The sequence below is a fragment of the Hermetia illucens genome, chromosome 5, assembly GCF_905115235.1.
Source record: "Hermetia illucens chromosome 5, iHerIll2.2.curated.20191125, whole genome shotgun sequence".
Classification (NCBI taxonomy): domain Eukaryota; kingdom Metazoa; phylum Arthropoda; class Insecta; order Diptera; family Stratiomyidae; genus Hermetia; species Hermetia illucens.
This window is the reverse complement of record NC_051853.1, coordinates 83,252,228-83,279,415: the sequence shown is the minus strand read 5'-3', so window position 1 is coordinate 83,279,415 and position 27,188 is coordinate 83,252,228. Positions and strand designations below refer to the sequence as shown.

At 42.8% G+C, this 27,188-nt stretch overlaps 1 protein-coding gene across 2 annotated transcripts in view; it reads left to right on the top strand.

Moving 5' to 3' along the window:
- Positions 1-27,188, top strand: part of LOC119658466 — a 267,894-nt gene that overhangs the window by 210,570 nt on the left and 30,136 nt on the right. For both annotated transcript variants that reach the window (XM_038065880.1, XM_038065881.1), the window contains exons 7-9: positions 25,937-26,058; positions 26,162-26,236; positions 26,645-26,856. In XM_038065880.1, the coding sequence (XP_037921808.1) occupies positions 25,937-26,058; positions 26,162-26,236; positions 26,645-26,856 (409 nt within the window). The remainder of the gene's footprint in view (positions 1-25,936; positions 26,059-26,161; positions 26,237-26,644; positions 26,857-27,188) is intronic.

The window sequence follows — 27,188 nt, the reverse complement described above, 5'->3', positions numbered from 1 at the left end:
GTGGGAAAGGATGCTCGTGTGACAGTCAAAGAGGGGTTTCCTAAAGGGGACGTTGTGATCGTGATAGTAGATCTGAACGCAAGTTGGGCTCGATGATGGGGACCGTGACGATAATGGTAAGAGCTTTGCGGTTTTCTGCATCTTTCACCGTCTCGGATTGACGCCGTTGGTACCATAAGGTAAGCTAGTCTTAATAACGTACATCGGTATCGCGATGAGTAATAAATTTAGGAACTGTTTTCTGGAAGTGCAAAACAAGAGAAGCCGTGACATCAGCCTCGAACGATGCCATCACTTGATGGCCTAACTTTGCTTGCGTATTGTGTGCGTTTCTCTTCGCACGAGTGTGAAGTTTCGATCTCCAAATCTCAACATCTTTCACTTACAGGACTGAGCTGTCGTCCTACAGTAGAAAAATTATCCTGCTGATCGAATGGGTTACGTTTTGAACAGTTCACCGCAGAATATTGATGAACACCGAACTGCCATCAGTGCTCTTCTCGCCGGTGTAAATTATATTACTGGCCACCTCCTGAAGGGGCACTGTAAGGCCTGGTTAATTGTCGCGAGATGAAGGCGTATTGAAAAAGGTGGCGTATCCAGGGAAGCAGAGCTGCTGCAAATAATTTTGATTTCGCTACCATATACCACATCACGAAAGAACTTGCAGGTAATCATAAGGCTCGCGATAACTCTATGAAGGACGCCAAGTGTAGGCTACTCATCAACGTTGACGAGCAGCTTCAGAGGCAGAGGAAACATTTGACCTCGGTTTTTAACAGTGGAAATATCTGGTCAAGTTCCATCTCTTTTCGATGAAATGGGTAGTCACCGTAACAAGCAGGTACGGACTATGTTACTTCTATAAACAAAAGAGAAACCATCTCGGCCATCAATGCGTTCAAGTCGCCATCAAAGCCTTCACAACTTCAAAAGGGAGTAAATCTCGAATACTCTACGCAAGAAAGGCTTTATGTTTTATCAAAACGACTTATGATGGTGCAATGTTACGTGCCGCATGAAAGATTGCAGTCTGATACCGATAACTGGCTTTGCCCGGAGCACATGGAGAACTCCAATGCACCACGGCATTTTCTCAAAATACCAAAATTATACTGACCTCATACCCAGTTGCAGTCCTTAGCCAAATGGATTTGAGAGCCAAGCAGAATCGAAGAAAAATAAAAACAAAAAGTTTCTGACCGCTCATTGTACTTTTCCTATCCGCATTCATTTGTAGAACTTTAAGGTGAGGTTGTTCTGCGCCAATGTTTTGCCTGTACTGTTAGATGAGAGCAGCACATGGAAGGTGTCCGTCCCATTATTTAAGGGCTACCAGCCTTCATGCCATTGGAATACTTTGGCCTGACAAAATCTCGAAGCATGACCTGACTCGTTTAATTAGATGATGGACGTGGAGTCAGTCGGTTTTTTAAGGTTTTGTGTAAACACAAAACCTTATTAAAATCGGTTTACCGTCTGTCTGTCTGTCTGTCTGTCTGTCTGTCTGTCCGTCTGTCTGTCTGTCTGTCTGTCCGTCACACGCATTTTTCTCGGAGACGGTTATAGCGATTGACACCAAATTTGGTAGAAAGGTGGGGACTGTGAACGCTCACACATACAGTGAGTTACATACTTTTACGTTGAATTTAAGGGGGGGTGCCCATACATGCAAAAGGGGGGTGTAAATTTTTTTTTCATCAAATATAGTCATGTGGGGTATCAAATTAAAGATCTCGATTAGTACTTTTCGAAGCCGGTCTTAGTTTTGACATTTCTTGGAAACGTGGGGAGTGCGGGGGGTTGAAAGTGATCATTTCTTTAAGGGGGCCATTCTCAGAAACTACCAAACCGAAAAATCTGAAAAAAATCAGGAGGCTGCCACTATATGATGCCTTGGCTCCGAAATACCTTTCATACCGAAATAAATAAAGTTAATAATAGTATATTACTATAATTTTTTGTAATTGGCTGGAAACCCCCCTTAAATTCATCCTAGCGGCACGCAATTCTGCAGTGATGTAGGCTATAACGTAGAGCATAATCGTACCAAGTTTGATGGAAATCGCACTATTACTAACAAATTTATAATACGTTGAAGTTGTTGCTTCTTTGAAAATTGAAGACTATCAATGTCAATATCACCCGAAAGTGGACATATGCAAATATTACGTGCTACGTACTAAGAAATACACAAAACCTTTCGTACCTGAAGCGTCCAGCTTCCGGTTTCCCGACTTGTTTCTATTTTTAGGTGCAGCAGATTTGCTTTGAAACTTGTCTGTCTTCAGTTTCTGTCTTCACGTTTCTTATTCTGCTTCACCCTAGTACCCTATTTTTTGACTGACTTTCACACCCTCTCCCATTCTCCTGGTAACAAACGCGTAGGTGTCGTAACTACTTTCGTTAACTGGCGTTTTTTACTTGGGCTCATCTCGCTCCTGTTTTTCCTAAGAACAAATGCTGTTATCTCGGAAATCCAGAGGATTCAGTTAGCTTGAGGTATTGTACTTTGCAGTATTGTCAAGTTATGCATGTCAGATGCAAATACTATGACTGGTTAGTAACAGTTTCTTGCTTGAAAAGTTGGGAGTTATCCTACCTCACCTGATAAATCTCTCCAATAATAAATAATAAGAATGGCATAGATTGCACAGTCGTTCGTCTTCTTTCTTTAGCATCACAGTCATGAACACCTTTCCAATTCCACCAAAGAGTTATGGCCCATATAACATTCTCAATTTGCCTGGCCAGCTCATCCACTGCGTCATTGCCTTCTAACCTAATATGGGCAGGAACTCTGAGTATCCAGAGCTTATTTATTGTCAATGCCGGGTGTTCTCAGTCTATTAAGCGATTCCCATACCAATCTGGTATTCTCCTGATTCGACTCAAGTGTCTTAATAGTTGCCTGGCTGTTCGCCACAATAGCAAACTTTTTCCCTCTTGCAGTTCCTTTGGAGATTAAAGGAAGGCGTTTATTTCAGACTGAACTATGCCATTGCATTATATTTTCTTTAAACCAATGACCCCTGAACCCGTCATTGTACCATCGTCTCATAGTTTTTCCCACTACTCCATCATATTTCAAATTTCTTACCGTCTCTTGGTGTCGGTAATTCAGAATACCCTCCTAGACAGATTCGATTTTGGCAGCTGTCCGACTGAAGATTGCCCACCTTGTCTTGATTTGCATGTGAAGATGAAAAGGAATCAATCCCAGGAGAACTTCCAAGGATGCTTTTAGACACGTTTTCGTTGTCTCACTGATACGGATGCAAGCCAAACTTTGAGGTATGTTTAACTACCTGGATGCTATGCTGAGTTCGGTTCTATCTGTCCAGATTACCGTCCCGTAGGCAATCTTTGACCTTAGTATTACAGTGTATATCCAACTTAGTACTTTCGAAGTGCATCCAGATTTCTCTCCTGCTATTTGCTGAATTTGTCCAAAAAACGTCGTCCAGAGTGGGTTTCATTCTAGTGTAATTTCCAAATATTGAGCCACACCCTCCTTTAACCTCCATCCCATTAAGTCTAATGGATGTTTGCTAATCAAATGATACAATGATGGCCTTGGAAGTGCCGCACTCCTACACCAGGCATTAGTAATCTTCAATCCACTTTGAATTCCATCACAGAATGTGTTCTCATACTTGCTCCTACAAATTAATAAAATATCGTAAGCGTAACCCTGAAACTATGTTCCAATATTTTTTACCTAACCTCGAAGCTCATCTATGTATTACTATTCTCCACATTAGCGATGTAGACAACCTTGGATAGTGTTCCTGCCCGCACTTCTACTTGCCTGATCCTTAGCATCCTAAACATTCAAAAGGCCAGGGTGCTTCCGTCTCGGATATCTCGTATCTCAGCATGTGCTGTCGGAAGCTCCTTCCATGTTCTAAAACGTGAATTGTGCTATTTTTTGATTGCTATAACATCGTATAATACATCCCTCAGCCGATACAAGGCAGTTTAAGTAGGCCATCTTGCTAGATATCTTGCGCCGCCTGACAAACTGGTCCAATATAAAAGAAAGGACCCTTTTTACCTGCTTTCAGAATAAAGGCCAATTTTACCCGTCTCTATGCCTTGGGTATATATCTCAAGACTATATTGTCCCTTACCATCCTAGGGAGGGGTCCTAAGATAGTTTTCCTTTTGAAAAAATGCTCGAAAGACGCCATCCACCCCGGACGATTTCAATGATTTAAAGTTTTCGACCGCTCTTCTTACTCTAGCTTGCCAAGCATACCTCTTTTCCTAATTTCCAAATTTCCTTCGGCCTCCGTCTATCTGTTATTGAGGTGTCAGGCAAAATGTTGTTGTTTTATTGATATTTTTTCTACTTAAGGATTGTCAATGTCGATTCTTATTATCCTATGATCCGACATAGACATCTAAAGCTCTCCAATTCTTGACCAGACCATTCATAATAGTATTTCCTAAAGTGATGTCTAGTAAGCCTAGCCAGGCGCTGGCCGTGAATGTCGGCGTGTTGCTTATGATAACATATTTAAAGATGTATTTCTAGCTATTGATAAGGATGCATTGAAGAAGGTATCGCTGCCCTATCATGCGTCCTCTTTAACCTGGCCCGCGAGAAAGTGACCCGTGATGTTGAGGTAAATGCAAGAGGTACAATCCTCTTTAAGTACTAGCCTATGATGACGATATCGACATCATGACAAGAACCACCCGAGACGTACAAACTGCCTTCATCCAGATCGAGCAGGCGGTAATCGGGGCGAGATCTTGGGCTGCATATCAATGAAGGCAAGACAAAGTATACGGTGGCAACGCATCGAAAACCAACCAAGCAACAACATCAAACCGCACTGGTCAAACGGGAAGAATAAAAATAGGAGAATACAACTTTGAGACCGTTGACAATTTCTCCTATCTAGGGTCGAAAATCACAAGTGATAACAGCTACGATGATTAAATCCGCGCACGGTTGTTGTCAGCCAACAGAGTCTATTTCAGCTTACAAAAACTGTTCCGCTCGAAACGTCTCCCCATAGGGTCTCTTTTAGTGGACATGGCTACGATCTTGCCAGCCTTTCCGAGGAATACATCGAAACCTGGGTTCTTAAAATATGCGAACTATTGGTCGCGTTCGAGAGAAGAATCCTCCGAAGAATTTTTGGCCCCCTACATGAGGATGAACGATTCCGTAGTCTACATAACGACGAAATCTATGAGCGATACCATGACCGTCAGGTTGTGGATAAAATCCGACTCAATAGGTTACGGTGGCCGGATCACTTAATCCGTATGGATGAGGAGGATCCAGCCCGGAAAGTTTATAAGGGCAATATCTATGGTAGAAAAAGAAGACGATGCAGACCCTGCCTAAGATGGAGCGATGGCGTAGGTCAGGACACCAGACAGCTTTTAGGGATATCGAATTGGTGGACTTCGGCGCAAAACCGGGATGTCTGGAGTTCCTCATTAAGGCAGGCGTAGACCGAATACCGGTTGTTGCACCGTTAATGATGATGATCGTTACCTGACCAGATCTCATGGTGGTCATTGGCATCACAGTGGAGGAGAGGAGAAGTGGTAGCGCCTTCTTTTTGCAGAACTTCGTAAATCAAACGACTGGGAAGTAGCTCGAAGTCACGACTGCTTTCCAAGTTCTGTCTCCGGCTGCCAATAAAAGTTGGATAGCTATGTCTGTCTGAAAGATATATATATTTTAAATTGTGCTTAAAAATTATGCAAGCTCTTAGTTTTTGCGAGAGGAATCACGAATTGCCTTCATACTTTCTCCTTGCAGGCCAAAAATTTCATCCCAGAACCCCCAAGGTTAAGGCCAAGGCGCGTAAGCCAGCCTATTGAAATATGGAGCTTGAAAATTGCCCTTGCAATTGCTGCAGATGCTGTTTTTGCATAACGGAGGTTAACCCAGCCTATTTTGGTGCTTACTGTTTTGTTTTTTCTTCTTCAATGTCGGCGTATCGTCCTTTTCCTGCGACATGACACCTCTTTGTGTCTCGCTGTCCGCTTTGAGCCATAGGAGATCCAAGTCTAGGTCAGCAAACTTCTCCTTCTCAATGGAATCGCGGCATTCCACCCCATGTGTCTTCCGAAATATCGTTCTTCCATTCCTGGCTAACATCCCTATGTTACCAAATCTATAGTTGATGAAGCAATTACGGAATTTAATATCCTCCGGGGGTCGGTCAACTACAGCAATCGTAAGGAGTTTGCCTTTGTCCTCTACCTTGTTTCTAATGATCCTCCACAGCGTGATGTTGTACAAAGCTACCCAATTCTATATATATGTTTTATCACACATATTTGATTTGTAGTAATAAAATGATTTTAGATATAGGAATTTGAACCCATTCTCACAAACTGAAAAGCATCGCGATTTAACAAGTTTCTCTTTCAAGTTCAACCCTTCCGATATGTCTCCTCGCTTCCGGGCTTCAGTTCCTAACAATCACCTGCTCTTTACAGTTTGGGAACTGAAACAGAAAACCCGCATTAAATTAATGGAGCACTTTCTTATTCTCAAGGCTATTATATTTCCTTCTTTTGCTGCTTTCCATTCTGTTGGGACTTTCAAGAGTGAAAGCAATTTTTCATGGATTCGAGACTTTAAATGTTACTTTAGCTGACAGGGAACAAAACGAAAAGTATTTGTCCCCTGGGAAGAATTACCAGAACCGCAATGTTTCTGATATACATTTCCTTTGGTTTTCAGATTAATGTCTTGTCTCACTAGATGAAACTTGAAAATTTTTCGAAGAAATATCAAAAGCAAATCCAACAAGCGCATTACCAGTTCTGCGAGAAGGGAAAGTACTTTCTCTGGTTCTGAAACCTTTTCGATCTGAAGCAGAGTAATCTGGCGCCTTTCTGGGATATGGAAGTGTAATTTTCCTTCCGGGCATGGAATAAGATTTGAGGTCAGTGCTATATCACGTTCACGTCTTATGTACTCGATTCCTTGGAAACTTCCTTGAGAAGTTAATATAAAATTAGTCGCCCGTGTGTGAATTTTAGTCTATGAAGAAATTCGCGTAACGAGTCAACCCCTCCCCAGGGATTTACTTTATTGTCTCAACAATTTCGCAGTCATAGCGAAGTCCTTGGACGAGTATTGAAATGTTTACCTTCCTGAGCCGTAACTAGGAAATGGCACAATAGCTTTTATTGTTGTCCTGATTGTGAGGATACTTAGAAAGAAATAACGCAGGGACTATTTGCTGCCTCTGATGAGATGGAGTTGAGAACGTAAAAGCTTATTTAAATATAATTTAAAAATGTGAAGAAATGAAATGCCTCGAACAATTGCGTTTCTCATTTATTTTCATATTTTGAATGTAAAAATGGAATCAGCTGAGTGAAAGAATAGCTACTGTTGTGCTAACAAATAAGGACAATCTTCCGGAAAATCCTGATGTTGAGAATTCTTGGAACACAATTATGGAACTTGGAGTATCCAAAGTGGCACAACGTTCCCGTTTTGAGTTAAAAACAAAAAAAAATACTAGAATAGTAGTGTAAGGACGCTGTAGAATGAGTGCGCCCTGAATACATCCATTTCATTAAGGTGAGCTGAAACGTCACTGTCAGTAACTAAAACAGTTCTCATTAGTAGCCCAGGAAAAATGAGGGCCAGGGAATGGAGATGGGATGGTGATAAATGAGCACAAAAATCCAACAGTATTCAAGAGCTCTAGAAAACGAATCCTCCAGGCCAATTAGAAATGAAATGAATTGAAAAAAGTTATATTCAATGAAAAATCTAGTTAACGATTATAAAGATTAAAGCACCTAAACTGTCAAAGACCGGCCAATACAAGCTCGCTAAATTTCCTATTTGTAATAATTATTCGCCGTAAAATAGTTGCAACAATAACGCTAAGGCCCTGTGAATTGGGGCTTAAGAATACAACGTCTTCCCTGCTTGTCAACAGGCGCGACTAAAAGGGATAGAAATTGTGAGCTGGCAACCTGCAAATTTTGAAGCTTCGTTGCTACCGAAACGTGAACAACGCCCCGGATAGGGACGGATCTCACGGCTACGACCTTTGGTTATCGAAAATGGACTATGATTGGTTCCTGTGTATGTGCGTACGCTCCTCCACAATGACAGCGAGAGTCCTCAGAATTCTCGCGTTCTCCAACTCGAACGAAAATTCCAACTAGCCATTCTAGGCCTAAACAATCTAAGATAGTAGAACCCTGCAGAGTACTCCCCTCCCTCTTGCGGCAATATAGTGGAGAAGGATGCAAGATTAAGCGCAGTTCAGAGGAGGCTTCCTAAAGATGATATTATGATCGCGATGGGTGATCTGACTGCGAAGGTGGAATCTGACTACACCTTGCTCGGGCAAGTGATGGGGAAAAACGTTCTTAGCGACCTCAGCAGTAATGGTGGGAGATTCGTGGAATTCTGCAACTTCCACCACCTCGTTGCATTCGCGACACATTTTTTGAAAACAGAGCCTGCCATAAGTTCGGTTAAGTTTCCATATCGATGAGCCATCGAAAATACTCTTTTCTCGGGTGCTACATAGGTCGTCGACAACATCCCGAAAGGGCGCCATAAGTTCTGGCTGACTGCAGAACCGGAGAACCGAATCGGTGAACGGAGGGGGTTGAAGGCTCTACTGACCGCTGCGAGTGTTGGTAGGTGTGACCCGCTCGAACTCCAATACCGGGTGAAATCCCGAGAAGTTCAGTGTAGTTACGCCGTGACAAGAGAGGATTTACTTTCACGCTAGTCAGGAAAGTGGAAGATGACGCAGATCGTAATGTTGTCAACTGTCCGAAATATATACTGCATCAAGAGAGGGCTTGCATCTGGTCACAAATGTCCCGATTGCCCTGCGGAGAACGTCAATGGTCAACTTCTCATCCACGATGAGACGCAACTGCACAGGTGGAAGGAACACTTCACCACGTTGCTTAACCGTATTACATCAGATGAAGTTCCTTCGCTTCTGGATGAAAAGGCTTGACGGTCTCCCCGCGCCTGTATTTTCGGCAGATCTGCTACTTCCTCTCGTATGAAAGGCTTAGAAATCCAACATCTTCCGCAGAAATTGGAAGAAGGGAATGGTTGACAAGATCCCAAAGAAGGGTACCCATTTTTAGTATGGCAATTAGAGGGTTACCTACGTGCTCCCTGCTATCCCAAAGGCAATAGCTAACAGAAACCTGAAAACTTCAAAGAAAATCTCGAAAACTTAATTGACAGAGAGCCGGAATGTACACCCTACGGATTATTTTAGAACAGTGCGAGGAGTTTAGATCATCGTTGCCCCTACTCTTCATGATTTCGAGAAAGCAAGAAGTGTATTTGTATTACTCTATCCAGGCGGGACATTCCGGAAAAACTAATAGCGATAATCAGAACGACACATGAGGGGGCAAAATGTCACATGCTGCATTGAGGTAAAATTTTGTAAGATTTTGAGGCTGAGGGCCGTCAGGGTTGCGCACTGTCACCGATATTATTTTCTTTGTTGTTGGTGAAGTTCTTCATACTGCCTTGCCCAGGGTCGTAGAGAAATTCAATGGACTATGAAATCTTTCCTCAAATACCTCGAATACACTGATGACATTTGTTTGCTCTCTCCCGGATCATAGACCTTGGCTAAATAACTGCGGATTTGGAAAGAGAGACAAGTAGAGTGGGATTGAAGGTAAACACCAACAAAAATAAAATTTTCATTCTGACAGGTCATTGCACTCATCCTATTTGCATCAATTGCCAGTGTATCAAAGGCGACGGTCAATTCGTATATCTAGGAAGCGTGGCTACTGTGACGTCAAACTGGATGTTACTAGACGCATTAACAACACTAGATCCGATTTCGCTGCACAATCTAAAATCTGAAAATGAAGTTGTCTCAACAACAAGATCAAGACTGTTATGTGCTAGTGTTCCTTCTGTGCTACTATGTGGGAGAAGCACTTAGAAGGGGACCTCCACTGTTACTCTAAAGCTCCAAGCTTTCGTCAATACCTCTCTGCGTCGTATCATCGGAGTACGCTGGCCTGACACTATCTCAAACGAAGAACTCGGTCGCCGAACAGGCCTGACCTTCATACGCACTATTATCAGAAGACGGAATTCGGGAGGCTCCGTATCCTTGGTTATAACAATATGTAGAACCCTCAGAGAACTCATTCAACCTGTAGCCATATAAATAACTCTTTAGACTACCTTGTCATATGATCAATGGCATCAGACATCAGTCTACTTCTGTAGATCCGATCCTTTTGTAAATATACTGGACCCATGTATGACACCAGCGCCTACTCCTAACATTTTCTGTGCATTCCCTTTCAAGTCACTTTTCGGAAGTTCACTATCATCTGCACTATAATTAAAACGGTATGCAGAATACACTCTACGCTAGTCAACACACTTGCTTAAATAGAAGGAAATGGCATAATTTCGAGTACGAGCAGCCAGTGACTTTATCTCGGTCCTCTGATGTTATGCACCAGTTTTGCTAAACATGAGTCAACCAAAGAAACCTTGTCTCTGGGATAATCCAAGTTCATTGATTTTGGAACAACCTCAGATAATGAAAATATAGCTCTAGCGCGAATAAAAATTACTTCCAACCTTTCCTCCGCGAGCAACCGTTCCACCATGCACAACCAGAATTGGACACTATGAATGGTTTCCCTTGCTTCGGTGGCGCTCGTGACTACACTCTCTAGTAACTCCTCTGTAAAACCGACAACTTTTCATTTCTTCGAAACAAGAACTATATCATCAACCATTCGCTATAAGCCTGGCTTATTAAAAAAGTCAAGGCATCCCCGTTTTGCACCGAAGTCGATCAGTTCGATTTGCCTAAAAGTTGTCTGGCATTCATTCCCACTCATACGAATTAGGTGACCTGCCCACCATAAGCTATTCAGCCGGATTTTATTTAAAACCAGACGGCCATGATACCCAGCCTATTCTGTAAAGGAATCGTGCGTTCCATACGAAAATGTGTAAGTCATCGTCATCAACGGTTCAACAACCGGTATCCGGTCTAAGCCTGACTTAGTGAAGAACTTCAGGCATCCCGGTTTTATGCCGAAGTCCACCAATTCGGAATCCATAAAATGTCTGGCGTTTTGGCCTACGCCCTATTGCCCTTATAGACTCTCTGGGCAGGGTTATCCTTACCTACACCGATTAGATGACCTGCTGTGGTATTGCTGACAGTTTTCGTCGTTAGATAGGCTACTGAATCATCCATCCTCCCGAAGCGAACGCAACGAACAGCAATTTTTCTTGCTAAAACTCCGAAGAAAACATGAGGACTGGCAAGATCATCATCTGGTACAGTAAGAGCTTCGACCTTACGGTGAGACGTTTCGAATGCAACAGTTTTTGTAAGAAATAGGCTCTGTCGGCACCTAATAACCGTACGCAGATTACATCGTCCAAGCTGCCATCAGTTGCGACTTTCGACCCTATATAGGAGAAATTATCAACGGTCGCAAAGTTTGACGTTGTTTGTTTCCTTAATTTTTGGTGCTGACGTCGCCCCCAGGTACTTCGTCTTGCTTTTACTAACATGAACAAGATCTCGTGCGACCTGTGGTTGATGGTGGACGGCTTTGAGAGTGATCCTGCTGCCTTTATCTGCCCTCACACAGTTGTCAGGGTCAGACTAGTCAGTCATCATAGGCAGCCTTGAAGTCGATGAACAGATGGTACAACTGATGGGCATATTCCATCGCTTGCCACAGAGAGAAAACCTGCTTTGAGTCAATCCTCTTTGGTAACGGCCGATGATGTTCTGGTCGTACGGATTTATCCGGCCTAGCAAAATAGCGGAGAATACCTTATAGATGGTACTCAGCAACGTGATATCTCTACAATTGATGCACCACGTGATATCCCCAGATTTATATATGCGACAGACCATGCCTCGTTGCCAGACGCCAGGCCTTAATTCTCTGTTCCAAACTCTGCGAATAAGATGATGAAGCGCTGCGTGTAATTGGTCATTTTCATATTGAACCAATTCGACTGTAATTCAATCAGCTCTTGGCGGTTTATGATTTTTATCATTTGTCCGTCGTCTTCAGTTGGCGGACGTCCAATTCGCGGATATTTAGATTGTTGAAAAATTCATCAAAATACTCAACCCATTGCTCCAATATGTCGATTGGAAATACGATTGGAAATCAAATTTCCCTCCTTGCCTCGGCGGTGATATAACGTAGAGACGTAGAAAACTTCAACCCGCTGACTTGTTAGTAAAACTTCTACGCCTGGTACTTCTCGGGTTCACAGACCTGTTTGTTCTCCTAGGCTTGTCTGTCTATGAAGCCGCTTTTGCACTCGATAGAGGTCTCTACGCGTGCCCCCATTTTTTTAGAATGTAGTATTGCCCGTTCTGTTGCTATCTTGAAAAGCGTTAGGGAAGGCTAGATAGCGGTGAAGTCGGTGCAGAAATGTGGGATCAAACCAGACATTTCCGAAGCTCGATTGAGGATGTCAACGAAACGGAAATTGAGACAAAATTTGTCATTGAATATTGCACCCAGGCTAATAGTTAAAGGAGTTGTCCACCAAGAAAGTAGGAAAAGTATGTTGGGGAAGGTTTAAGCGAATGGGACAACCAGTGGCATTTGCTGACATTTACGTCAGCTTTGTAACCGAGGACCAACGGACCAAAGTATTAAGGTGGAATTGTAAGAGAGCACATTCCAGCGGAGACGAGGTAGGCGCAAATAATTTAAGGATTTCTGGGTAAAGCAAACACAAGAAAGAGGTTGGAGGTGAGGTCTTTAATAAAAAAACTGGAATAGTGTGGGGCCACGTACAGTGCCAGGCGAACGCCAGAGAAAAGAGAGATGGAATGGGGTTAGTAACTCTTCGGGAACAGTATGAGAGGTAAGAGGAAAGCTAAGAGATGTTTGAAGGGAGGAAGCTGAACAGAGAGAGTTTGAATAAAACAATCATATGGTCAACGGTATCAAAAAAGGCTTTGAAAACATCAGCATTAATTGCATGCTTCTGTTGTCGTGAATTAAAGCATTTAGCAACGAAGTTGGTAAAGACCAGAAGTTTTGAAGTGATTGACCTATGTTTTATGAAATCATGGTACTCTTTTACAATGAGGTAACCGAACTGCCACTCGTTGACGTATCTCTCGAGGATTTTGGAGCAAAAGGAAAGAACAGGGTTGGGGCGGTAGTTAAGCGTCTCCGCTTATGAGGATAGGGAAGAATAAAGGCCTCATTCCAAAGATGAAGAAAGTAGCTTTCTTCTAGACCTTTTTTGAAGTGAATACAACTAGAAAGGGAAATGTCTTGTTTTAAGAAGAAAGATGTTAGGAAGTCCATCGGGACCAGGTCTGACATTGAGATCAAGATTACCAATGGGGAACTTAACCAACAAGGGCGTAAGAAGAGAAATGGCCATGCACTGATCAGCAAAGTCAAAGGATCAGACCACTCGGCATATTTTATATATCCGAGAAGTTTATCAGGAATAAGCTCGTCGAAGAGTGCTAGTAAAATATCAAACAGTTCGGGACAGCATGGCAATTCAAGATGGATACTGTCGTAGAAATCGTGGATGTGGTTCATTTTCTTGAGAGCCCGCTCCCTGCTCTATGCTCTAGTTCATATTCAGAGTAGCAATGGAATCCATTATAAGGCTAGATCTCTGAAACGCTACCTACATTTGTCAACTAAGAATCGAGATGCCATGAAAGTTACATGTCATCCGTGTCATGTCAAAACGCTGATGGACAAGGAGGAGGATGCACCTGGGCTCTCAGCTTTAAATCGACCAATGGCAAACATTGCCCGTCCCGCCTTTTTTGTGACTTGTGGGTTGGGAGCTCTCTGGCCGATGGAAGCGTGTTACGAATTACTTTCGGGTTTTTTTTCCTGTGATGAAGATTGAGTTCCACCGGCGGAAGAAACTGTGTGGATAGGGGGTCCTTGAACTAATGAATTTCACTGCCCCCCTCCCACCCTTGTTGAAATGCATTTATAGACTCAAAAGTTTCCTAAAGCGAAAAACCGTGTCATGTGTGATATATCAAATAGTTTTAGGCTTGTAGGTCCAGAAATTTCAGAAACAAAGGAAAAGCAAGTAGTAACAGTTCCAGCTAATGTAGATTGCATTCTGCCGAATGTTGCCTTCTTCTATAAATTTAGCTTTAAAGCCCAGGTGGAAGCCATGTTAGGACCCTTAAACTAGACAAATACATCTGGAAATCTCATTATAAATTTTCATCCTCAACGAATGCATATACTCGAACATACATAAATAATATGCAATGTCAACCAACTGCTTAGTAAAATATGTACAGGAGACATTTTGAATGCATTCATAAGCAGATTGACAAAAGCTTTCAGAAAGTCAGTTTCTCTGTTCATACATGAATGTACATAAATTTGAATGTCCTTATCGTGAATAATATATTGCGGAGTTAAATCCTCATCTGAACACAACTGCGAGCTAAACGTCCTATATACAAACATAAGACACCAGCTGGTCCTGATATTATCCAGCTTATCGTTTTTCGAGGGTAGTAACTATCCTGATCAATATTCCTGAAAAGGTTCGTATCCATCTCAAGAATTAAAGGACACAAAGCAATCTGCCATCAGAGCGAGTATCGAAAAACACTTCACATTACGATCTCATGAAAAGCCATGGGAACTAGACAAATTACTTGGCTCGAATGGCTATCATCGGAAAGTTTCTTAACAAGCGATTATCCCAGGCGTGAAAAATTGCGAATTGGTACGTGAAAGTCAATTTGCAGATGGTGTTTTGTCTAATGTTCGCTGGAAGCGCTCATCGCCAGCACAGGCGAACGTCAAAAGCGAACAAGAACTGGGTCACGTCTACTCCAATATTGACGAAAGGATTTTTAACTGGAAAAATTCTAGGAGGCGAGATACATACTAAGAATCCACATAATGGAGACTTTCTGCCGAACAGAAGCAGCAAAAGACCAAACGGAGCTTGAATGAAGCAGTTTTGTCACTGTAGGAGTGCCTGGAAGAAAACTGTGCGATGCTGTAGGCAGAGCAGTAAATTTTCCTGTTTTCTATTTTCCCCATATTGACATTCAGCAGGCAAACACACAAAACTTGGAAGAAGATTTCTGTTGTTTCAGGAGAGAGCAAAGTCTGTATAGTGTTACTGCGGACTCGAAATGGCACTTCTGCGATTTAAGAAGCATTACAGCGTGCTGGTATGCAAAGCCCGTGGAGCGAGTGTTATTCTTCTTCATTACCCATTTTAGCAAGGAAATGATATTTTGATATCCTGTTGACATACATGCACGAGGCTATGAAAAAGCAGTTGTGTTTATTCTGCTTACGTGTGTATATTCAGCAGTTGCTTGCTGTGTTGATGTCTGGTAGAATTGAAGTCATATACTAATCTCCTGAAGCATCCTCATCGTCCTACCAGACTGGATGATTCGTGTCTGGGCTTTCTGGTTGCCCTGCAATCTGGGAAACTCACTGTATGAATAACTCTCCACTATGTGAATATATACATTTTTGCTCAAACTGATGTTCCCTTTTCAATCCTCTCCCATTAGATCACTTTCCTCTTACAGGTATTCCTCATTCTTTATACACTTTGCTGTCATCCTTTTTTTTTCTTTCATAAAACACCCACATTAGCCTCGTCCTTCAAAAGATTGCATACATTTCTGAAACAGAGCAAAACTGCTAACTCGTAACGTATTCGTATATAACGTTGACACCATAGCAGCACATATTCAACAATCGACCATCAGAACAGCTACACTATGGAGTCATTGACCTTCTCCACATACATTTTACCATAATCTCCCATATATTCAGGAACCATTGGGTAGCCAACTGTAACCTCTCGCGTCTGTACAGCTTTGATTTCTAATGCAGTTTAGACTTCACATTAGCATACTTGTGTGGTTGAGTAAATTGAACTTGCATTTGATACAGCCCTCTTCTTTACAGCCGCATGTAGACCCTTCAGTCGGACACCTTCTTCAGTTATTTGGCGATATCTTCCTAGTATAAGTCTCATGGTGATTATGGTTACGCCCATATAGCGGGCAAAGCTCCTTGAGGGGTCAACACAACTTCTTGGGGGCAAATTAATCCGTGACTGGAAAGGACCTTGCTAATTCAATCCGTGAATAGAATGGATGCGATGAAAGTAGCTCAGTGGAGTGCAGCTGATGCTGGAACTATTCAGTGCCATCGGTTTTTGTTATCCCTTTTGTGCTTGCCCCTGCTGGGCTACAGGTTCATCCATCTTTAACGAGCACTTCTTTCATTAATTTCAATAGTCTTCCATTGAACCCTCCTCCTCAACCAATATAACTCTTGCTTTACAAATTAAAATAAACTACTACTTTCCTCGCGGATGGTTTGCGAGAGTAGATCTTACGCAGCCTGGCGGTGGTGGAGGTTGATTTGTTTTAAGTTCATTTGGAAGGTGCGGACATCTACAGTTGCCTGCAATGGTCCGATGGATGTGGGAGGGAGCGGGGCTTCTCCACAATTCTTGCTGATGTGACCCTCCGCTCCCCACCTCCTGCATTGTTTCGACCTGTCATCGGCACTGGAACATGTCTTCGCGGTGTTTCTGAAACCAAGCCATCTAAAGCACCGTTTCAGCCTATTTTTGCTGCCAACAGTTTGAGTGCTGTTTCCGCTGGGAAACTCATTATATAGTTTACGTGCCACCATAGGCTTTCCGTAGCGTCTTTACCGCTGACTCTTCATGTCCAATAAGCTCGAACTCCTTTTCCAAGAGCTCGCAAATATCCTTCTTCGCGGTGGCCTCTTCTATATCCTTGCAGGCTATATACCGGGCTATTAGCCCTGATTTTAATTTCCTGTCTCCAGGACTTTCCAATTTCAGTTAAGATCTTATCTGACATTATATCCTTGGACTTTTTCAACTCCAACCTAAGGTATCTTTTCTGGGACCTTCTAATGAGCCTAAAATTATCCCACAAATTGGTAATTTCTAGGTCTGCCTTCAATCTCTTGGGAATGTCAGCGTATGACCCCTGTTTGGAGATGTTAATAACCCCTGGCCGTATCATTCTCCTCACTCTCTTTTTCCGAACCGCCACCTTTCTCCAGGTTTCCACATGCGTCTTAGGGAGTTCACATCTTCTCCTGTAAATGGCGGCTACCTGAGTTTCGGCAGCAGCTTAAGGCTCCTTACTAATTCCACTTTTCTGGGAGTTGAGCCCCTTTTTTCTCTTAGGAGTTCGCTGGCCAGTTGACTAGTTTCACCCTAATGTTAAGTGGGCGCCACTTGTGTTGCCTGGTTTATTTTTTCGCCCGATATTTTCACTCCCCTTTCATCCTGGGCATTGCCGTACGCCAACCTAATACCTCTAATTATGGCCCTTATATTTTAATGGATATTTCTGCGTTCTTTGATGAATTTGCAAATGCAACAAAAGCAGGTCCTGATGGCTGCATCCTACGGCACGCAGGTAGTTAGTCGGCATTGTTTCCTCCTTCTCGTATCTCACTACACTCTTCTCCTTGGGAGTAGCACTTTCATTTGCGGGGCTCGTGACTGTAAGGGTGGAGATCTGTGGAAAATCGAGCTTTTTCTGAATGGGTCTGCCAATGGAGCAAATTCCACATTCTCCATCGTGGCTGCAACATTTGATGCCACAACAACCAAAGTTACCACTACTAGAGCACTGCGGTCTTTGCATATCGACGACCGGAAGCTGCCCTAGACTGTAACTTTAACTTTATTCTGTTTCTCCATGTTTGGTTTTATTTCCACGCCGATTTTTAACCTACGGGTGGACGTTTTTATTCCCACCTACCCGGCCTACGAATAAGTACGCGCCTATGCGCACCCCTTCCATATCGCATCCTCCGAGCGATCCCTTGTTCGCACGAATGGACGCGCCTGACGGGAGATTTGGCAACTCCGTATAGACCCTTCTACCTGCCTATCTGCCTGTTTGGCTGTTTTGTTTTTTATTGAGATAAAAACCATCGAAGGCCGCAGCGTGGAACTTTACTCCTCTAAACCCACCTCTCCTCACCCACTATGACCACGGAACTATCTACAGAAATTATCATACATTGTGGGGTAGGTTAAGACCCATCGGCTTTCACCCACAATCAGAATTTTTCCCTCCTCTGACCATTTTTTGTAAGCGCTCCCACCTTCGAAACTGCTGCAGAATACAACTTATGGTGTCAATAACTGCATTCGACACTTTTACTGATTCAAGCATACGTGGAATGATCGTCTCCACTTGTAAGGGTCTCCTTAAAAGAAATTCAAATTACTCGTTTTCATTTAGACATTCGCTCATGCCCAAAATGATATAAATACCACCATTCTCAGACAGAAACTATGTCAAGTGATAGTGGACACCTCCATGCCAGTGCATAATTCAAAGCTGGATATTTGGAATCAGCCTGCGCATTCTTCTTCTTTTGTGAGAATTATTCCAGTTCCAACTTACCAAAATATCAACGGGCACCGTTCCGTAACTACGAAAACTACTTCGTCTGACTTTATTCGCAATGCACTAGGAACTCTTGGTGCACTCAAATAATAAACTGCAGATAATTTCCTCCTATTCGCTTGATCACAAAAGCCTTTGTCGAAAGTGATTCTGCTTACAAAGGGATGAATGAATACACTTTGGTTAGAAACAGCCCCATCGGTAGTTTGGATCCTCCAGTATTAGATTCACATTCTCATCTTTTTCAACCGGATAGCTTAAGTGTATCAAATACTGTCCAGCACGAAACTCTAGAATTTCTTTCAACCTGCGCCTGCTAATTAGTGCATCCTCAGTCTTGAGTTCCACCATAGCTAACCCAGATGATACCAGCCCTCCCGTCAACAACATCTTCAAGATCTTTACCTACTACCACAATTTGAATGTTGTCAGTAGTAGCCAATAACGGTAGCATGTAGTGAGATTTTGAGGGCAAGCACATGGTCAGACTAGAGGACCGAAAACCGATCCTTCAAGCACTCCGCCTTCTACCAACGGTGTCATAGAAAGGCTTTCGAAAGAGTCCCTGATGGCTCTTATTATGTACTGCTATTGCGTTGACTTGAAGGAATTCCTCACATCGAGGGTGATGATAGCACAATATTTTTTTAAGCCACTTTATACCTGCAATTACTTTCTCTGCCAGATTGACCACTATGTTGATAACATCTCCTATCGATCGACCAGGGCGAAACCCGCACTGGTGTGTGGACAAGCCTCCTGTTTTCAGTACAGTTTAGCAGCCTGTTGCAAGCACCCCAACAGTTTTCTCATAGTGTAAAATAAACAAGTGGGATGGTAAGACTAGATCAGGTGGTTTTCCACTGTTCGGTAGCAGCACCAACATCTACTTTTTCCGCTGACCCGGAAAGATAATCTCATCCAAACAGGTACTATGATAAATGTTGAAAATAACCGCTCCGATTTTGCTTTTGTCGCCTCCTTCAACGTCATGTTCGGTATTTCGTCCAGACTTGTAGTCCCTAGTTTCTTGCAAGAAACTGCAAGCCCATCCTCTGTTATTGTTGGAATACCTTTCGATCACAATATAGCATTTGCTTTACTGTGGGAAAAGAGTGAGCACTATTTTTCGCAGTAAAATTAGACACTTGATTAGCATGGCGCTGCTTACTTTCAACGTAGCCATTACCGCTATGCGGTAGTATTCACTAACTCACCAGATAATATTTCTAATCAACATATTATTTTTGAAGGTAATATCTACCCCGGGGGTTTACGGGTATAGGTACTTCCGATATTAGCAAACATAATTTCCAGCGAAGAAAAGGCAATACCATCACCCTTGCTTTACCATTCGGTAGAACATCCGTTGAAGTTTTCCGTGATTACAGTGAGACAATGATCGAGCTCTTCGATTAGCTAGCTCAAAAAACGTGTGCAGCCTTGAAGTGGTTGAGATTTATCTGAATGACCGTACTTCGGAAATCTCAAATACATAGCAGGAGATATTTTCTCCCAAATCTGACAGACAACTCAGGCCGTCTTGAGTTTGCCAATTTCCAGCAACCACCGCATGCTATCTGCAAATTTAGAAGCCTATTCCGTTTCCTTTTCCATGTGGCTTCTTTAAGGCTACTTCTAAGAACTCCTCATTCTTGTATCAGCTTCACTCTTCCTTTTGCCAAAGTCTTCCCGCTCGTGGACAGGATGGACGTTGACATTTCCTGGTTCCATATGCAGTTTGGTTTCCTCCTGAAGTGCAAACATCTCCGTGATATTGTACTATAGTGCAGCATGTTTCAGCCTCACGCTGACACATCTTTCCATCGTTATTCCCTTCTGGTCGAAATCAAATTTCTCCCCAATGGACCTAATTTTTCGCTTCCTCCATATCCAATGTCGAGAAAAATGGTAGGGTGGTCACTATCAATGTCGTGTTCACTCATCCTTCAGACCAAACCATTGCAAACGAGGTGCTGATGTATGTCAAACCGACGACCGGCGTTAACCCTCTACCTATGAAGGTGATACCCTTCCAACGTTGACCAGTACAATGCCCCCCTCCAAGTTTCAAATTGGATTTCGTCACAAGTGCCGTTCCGAACCCTTTGTATTGAAATCGCCGTCAATTATTTGAAGGATTCATAATGCTCAACACAAAAGTGTTTAATGTCTCCTCATATTGTGCTGTTGTATCATTTGGAAGAGCGTATTGCTGTAGATATTGAAGGCGGCTCTCTTACAAAGACGGCTCTTGGGAATTTCATTGTTCATCTAAGTTAAATTACGCGGTATTTCTGCTTTGGCACCGTAAGCGGCAAATGGATTGATATAATCGGTCCCAGAGCGAACTGTTGAAAAGCAAATAGAGTAAGGCGAATCTGAAGGAGACTTCACCCAAGGAGTCTGAAGGACCAAAAGGAAGAAGGTAAAATAGGACGAGTAGGAACAACACGCTACGCCATTAGAAAATTGCCTGCCTAAAGGCACGGCGGACACGAATGGTGGAGGACAGTGTGGCGCGGCAGGATTCGCGGCATTCGAAATTTATTTCGACTGTCGCGAATATCACCGGACAGATGACGTCACTCCACTCAGTTCAGACCTCGCTACAAGAGTGAAGAACGGAGTAGGTGACGAGAAACGTCAGATGAAAAAAAATAATAATAATAAGTAAAACAAGTCGGGAAACCGGAAGCTGGACGCTTCAGGTACGAAAGGTTTTGTGTATTTCTTAGTACGTAGCACGTAATATATGCATATATTATGTGAGAATATCCACTTTCGGATGATATTGACATTCATAGTTTTGAATTTGCAAAGAAGCGACAACTTTGACGTATTATAACTTTGTTAGTAATAGTGCGATTTCCACCAAACTTGGTAAGATCATGCTCTATGTTATATCCTATATTGTTGCGAAATTTCGCAGTCCTAGCATGAACTTAAGGGGGTCTTGCAGCGAATTACTAAAAATTATAGTAATATACTATTATTAACTTTATTTGTGCAGATATCAGTGTGGAAGGTATTTCGGAGCCCAGGCACCATACAGTGGCAGCCTCTTGTTTTTTTTCAGATTTTTCGGTTGAGTAGTTTCTGAGAATGGCCCCCGTAAAGGAATGGTCACTTTCAACCCCCCGCACTCCCCACCTTTCCAAGAAATGTCAAAACTAAGACCGTCTTCGAAAAGTGCTAATCGAGACCTTTTGATTTTGATACCCTACATGACTATATTTGATGAAAAAAAAATTTACACCCCCCTTTTGCATGTATGGGGACCCCCGCTTAAATTCATCATTAAAGGATGTAACTCACTGTATGCGCGAGCGTTCACAGTTCCCAGCTTTCCACCAAATTTGGTGTCAATCGCTGCAACCGTCTCCGAGAAAAATGCGTGTGACGGACAGACAGACAGACAGACAGACAGACAGACAGACAGACGGACAGACAGACAGACAGACAGACAGTAAACCGATTTTAATAAGGTTTTGTGTTTACACAAAACCTTAAAAAAGACAGTTAGCAGTCATTGTGAAAAGAACGAGTTTTGTGCAGAAAGAAAGTAGTTACGGACGGAAATCAGTATAATTTCTAATATCCCGGATTTATAATAAGAGCACTTTTTTGAAATTGTATATTGAACTTTGTTAATTACGAGAACTTTGTAAAATACAAAAAACATGCCAGAAAACTATTTCAAACATACCTGGTTTGTTAATTTTACCTGGAATTCCGGACGAATTGGCTAGATATTATTAAGTTTTCATTAAAGTGGAGGGATAAACATCGGTTCAACTTGGAAAAGAATACAAGCTCCTAAAACAGAAAGAAAAGATGGGGAGACGGAGGAGGACTTGCCGCTCATTAAATCGACGGCGGAAGGGACGACCCTTGTGGAACTCTTGGGCGATTCCCCATAGAATTAGGTCCGAAGACAACAAACATTCTGCGAAAAGGTGAAGGGGCTATTAGAGCAGAAGGCTCCTGGTTCTAGCGTAACACCTATTCATTCTTTCGAAATCCGAGATCATGACTGTCTCACAGAAAACGGCGAAGTAGAAGTGTGAATGTCGATAGGTAACTAATGCCAGGATAGGTATTACCTCAGTGCATTCTCCAGATCAAGAACTCGCTGCGGTGGTAGTATGCAGGATACGATTCGACCAGACCTCATCACGTTCTGCAGATGCTTAGATTATGGGCACATGTCAGCAACCAGCCGGGGATCTGACAGGAAGGCGGATACCGGCAACACAAGGGAGAGTTAACGAGGTAAGGTAAAAGCTGTTCCAGTACTTATCAGTGAACAGTGCCGGAACAAAGGCCAAGCGTCGTGAAACCTTAACTTTCCAGGTACCGCTACCATCTGAGTTCGGAACCGCACCCACCTTAGGGCTATTGTCCAAGACCGACTGGATGACTTTGCCTGGATTTCACATTTGGGGATAACACTTTTCAGCGTCTATCTAACACCAAATGAGACGATGCCCTTTTGACCCAGACTTCATGCTCTGGAGGAAGTTTTTATGGGCACGGAGGGGTACTTGAATGATGCATACCTGTAAAACCGACCGGAAAACGGTTCTAGAAATGCCGGCGAGAACGAGGCTCGTAGTTTTAAACACCATATCGACGCCAAAGTTTCAGCGCTCAGGCTAGGGAGAAAACATCCTCGACAAAGCTTTCACATAGGAATCACTGATGTCGCTGGTGGGCGGGTAGCTAGTTTTGAAAACCTTTTCGGTAAGCGACCCCATCGCATTCGAAATAGCTGACGCTACGTCTAGATGTAACCTACCAAAATCGTTAATTATTACCATATTTACAGTAAGTATAATTTTTAAATACTGACTAGAGCCCCCTTAAGTTTACCCTGAAATTCGAAATCATGTCACAGAAGTAATAATGGAGAACTTCGAAAGTAGCTTCACGCGAGCAAAAATAAGTGGTATATCTACCTAAAGCAGCTATGCGGCACCAAGTCTAATGAGGGAGGAGTTCCAATCAATGGTGGAAAGGGTGGTGAGGGATTCAAGCGGTCAAGCGTTACTGGTCTGGATATCGTTCTAGCAAACACTGGATGCGTCAGCACTTTCCGAAAAAGGTAAATGGGGTCGGTGATAAACGTCACATTTGTTAGTGACACGTGAGCCAAAGATCTCCAGTGGCACGTTCGTGAATGTTACACTCACACAGATCATAAGGCCATTAGTTTAGAAATCAACAGGTTTGACGAGGACGCGGAAACACAACGCCAGAAGGGGACACCAAAAATAAATTTTTCGAAATTGGTAGAAAGTTACGTCGAGCATGCGACGCATCCATGCTACCGTATACTGGTTTCCGGAGAGGGCACCGAACTTTTGGTGTAACCAGAACCTCGGAATCTCCCGCAGGGCCTTCCTTAAGGCTAGAAGACACAGTCAACAAAGCAGAAAAAGATCTGAGATAGAATCAGTTACATGAACAATACAAAGAGGCGCAAGAAAAATTGCATATATTTAGAAGTGGAAGCAAGGATTTCAAGTGACTGTGTAAGGAAGCTGATTTGGACCTCTGAGGCGGCGCCTCCAAGCAGAGACGTAGAAAATCAAAGGCAAACGCTCTCCATCAATTACTTGCCCTAACTTGCTAGACGAAATAGTAACGAACCATTCCCCACAAAATGTGAATACCGCTAGTCTTGCTATTGACCAAATGGATCTCGTCGAAGTTCCAATGATCCACAAGATGAAGTTCTGTACTGCGATTCAGATGATGAGCCTAATTCATACCAAATAATATGCGGAGTTCCACAAGGGTCCGTGCTAGGACCACTCTTGTGAACAATTATAACGGAGTGCTGATGTTAAAGGTCCCCACCGGCGTGGTCGCTGACGGTTGTTGCACACCTCCTCGATGAAGTCGAGATTTACGCCAATGAAACAGTGTATGACGTTAAGTCCTCGTTAGAGAATGCCTATCGCTCACAGAGCATAAGACGTAGGACTTATCACTAAGCAAAGGAAGAGTACGTCTCTAAAGATCAAAGTTGGGACACAGAGAATACATTCCCAGCTTGCACTCAAGTATTTAAGCGTAATTACATGTGGAGGGTGCAGGAACTAGGACATATAACACCAGCACACTGCTGGCGAGAATACTACTGAATATTGGTGGGCCGGGCCATCGCATTCTTGTTTCAAGGGTGGTCAGCTCAATATTGCTATATGCAGCCCAAGTGTGGCTGTACTCCGAATATGTTGCGCATATCGAACAATATCCAACGAAGCGTGCGACCTGCGTGATAGCAAGGATGAACCCAATTGATATTCTGGCGAGAGAAGGACAACGCTTTTATGATCGAATGAATCTCACCTTCTGCCCGTCGACGATTGTCCAAGCGGAACGGAAATATCGTTGAGTGGCAGGAAAGGCTGGTGGACACGCAGAATCATATGGGATATTCGTAAAAAGAGTCGTATTAGAAGCGAAGACTGGGGAGCACATCATCCCGGAAAGCGTGATGAATCACATGTTAAAATGGAAGCGGAGTCCAAAAGGTGATCGGAGCTATCCATAAGAAGCTCAGACAGGAGAAAGTCAGCTAGAAGGAGGAAAGAAGAGTACGAGCGCAGGATTAATTCTGATCCTGCCCCGAGACATAATAGACATAATAGCATGTGGGTGTCCCGCGGGAAAAGTGGAACGAGAAGTAAGTAGTTTTGGTGGGTAGGAGCTCCACATAACCGTTTGGCAGGAGCCGACGTTAGCTTCTAAAGCTTTGCACCGTCCAACGAAAAAAAAAAACATTTAGATAGACAAAGAGTAAACCGATTTTAAAAAGGTTTTGTTTTACACAAAACGCAAACGGCAACAAATCCTGTTCACTGGTAATCCAAGCTGATTTAACTACACAATGTGATGTGAATAACTTGGCTCATTCCTCCATTGAATTGAGCATCCAAATCTTACTTTTACTGGGGAGAATATATACGAATATGATTGCTTCGAATTGAGTATATTTCCAATCCGTGATGTAAGCCCGTTTGAGTGCGATATCGCAAGACTCGATTATCGTAAAAACATGACCTAAATCAACAAAACAAGCGCATTTATTCCACTTCCGACTCACCAGTTTTCGCCTTATACCTAAATGGCGTCAAATTATTGTTTTTACTGCAAAGCAGCCGCTAAAAGTCGTTAAGGCAAATTAGCTAAATAAGGTGTTCATAAGCATTTGCCGTTCCGTTTGCCCAAAAAGCCTGAATTTCCTATTCAGATGGGCTGCCTACGCCTGCCTCCATTAGCATGGCTGCCTTGTGCCTCTTCGGGACGCATTACATTTCTGCTATGCCACATCATCAATCCTCCGCCAGACAATAATTCTTACTCCCTAAATTGAATTCTGAATCAGTATGACTGCTCGGGTGGTGAGGTGCCATGTTTCCTTTTAACAATGCTCCTTTTCCTTACAGCCCCGTTTGGCAGACACGCGAAGGGCCGCCATCCACTGCGCCGACATGGATATCGAGTACTACAGACTCCGCAGCTTCAGCATAACATCGCATGGAATATGTAATTTGGGCGATTCCTTGAGGTGAGTTAATTCCGTTCACAGGGAGCGATTGCTTCGCATTTAACATGTAAACCGATGCCTCCTTAACCTGAATTTTCTCTAACATGTTCGCATGTCTCCGCAGGAGTCGACGGTCCCGTTCAATAAATTCGGTAACTTCAACAGGTACTTCCACCAGTGGGAGGGACAGGAACAATAGGTAAATATATCCGATTGGTGCCTTGGGAGTTGTGTGTTTGAATGGTGGCAGCAACAGTGTTTGAAGTGTATCGACTGGAAGGATGTGAATAAATGATGGCGTTCGAAATGAATATATGATAAGCACTTTTTCAATTTGCTGTATTTTTCGTATTTTGTCATCTGGAACGATGCTCCCCAACAGCCAAATTGAAGTTCCGTGCTTCCATCGTTCAAACACAAAGGGAATAGCATTTCGGTAAACCTAGACCCCCCGAATTTGATGTTCAATTTGGAATGAAGGAGCGGAATCTGAACTAAATTGGTTTAGGTTTATCAGGGCAAATACTGTTGCTGCTTACCGTGATGTGGATACAAAAATTTTGATATGTTTCCTTAAATTTCTATAAATTCCTTTCTTTCCATAAAGCAATGCGTCCCGAACATCAGTGGATGTAACGATGGACAATGAAGTCACGGAAGTGCGAGGAAATACCAATGCGTCTGAGGAAGTCGGCCGACAGGACAGCGCTATTCCGGCTTACAAAATTGCCATGCTCGGAGCGTCGGGAGTTGGGAAAACTGCACTCACATATCAATTCACCACATCAGATTATATTTGCGCGTATGATTTAAGTTTAGGTAAGTTAACTCCAAAATGTTTATGAATCAATAGAGGGATAAGCATTAACAACGATTTAGAACTAGAAAAATCATTTATTTATTCAAAAAAGTTATCCGTCAGTACCTACGAATTTCTGTCAAACTTGCTGGCAATTTAAGAATTTCATGTCAGCTTATAACCTTTTCGAGGGGACCCACATATGTACTTATTTAAATGATATAAATCAACCATGCGCCAGCGAAATCCAGTTGATTACATGGAAACAAGTAGAAATATACTAGCAAGGTTCAATGCAGAAAGTGGGAAAACACAAACTGTCAAAGCACTTTCAGATATTTTTATTTTCATA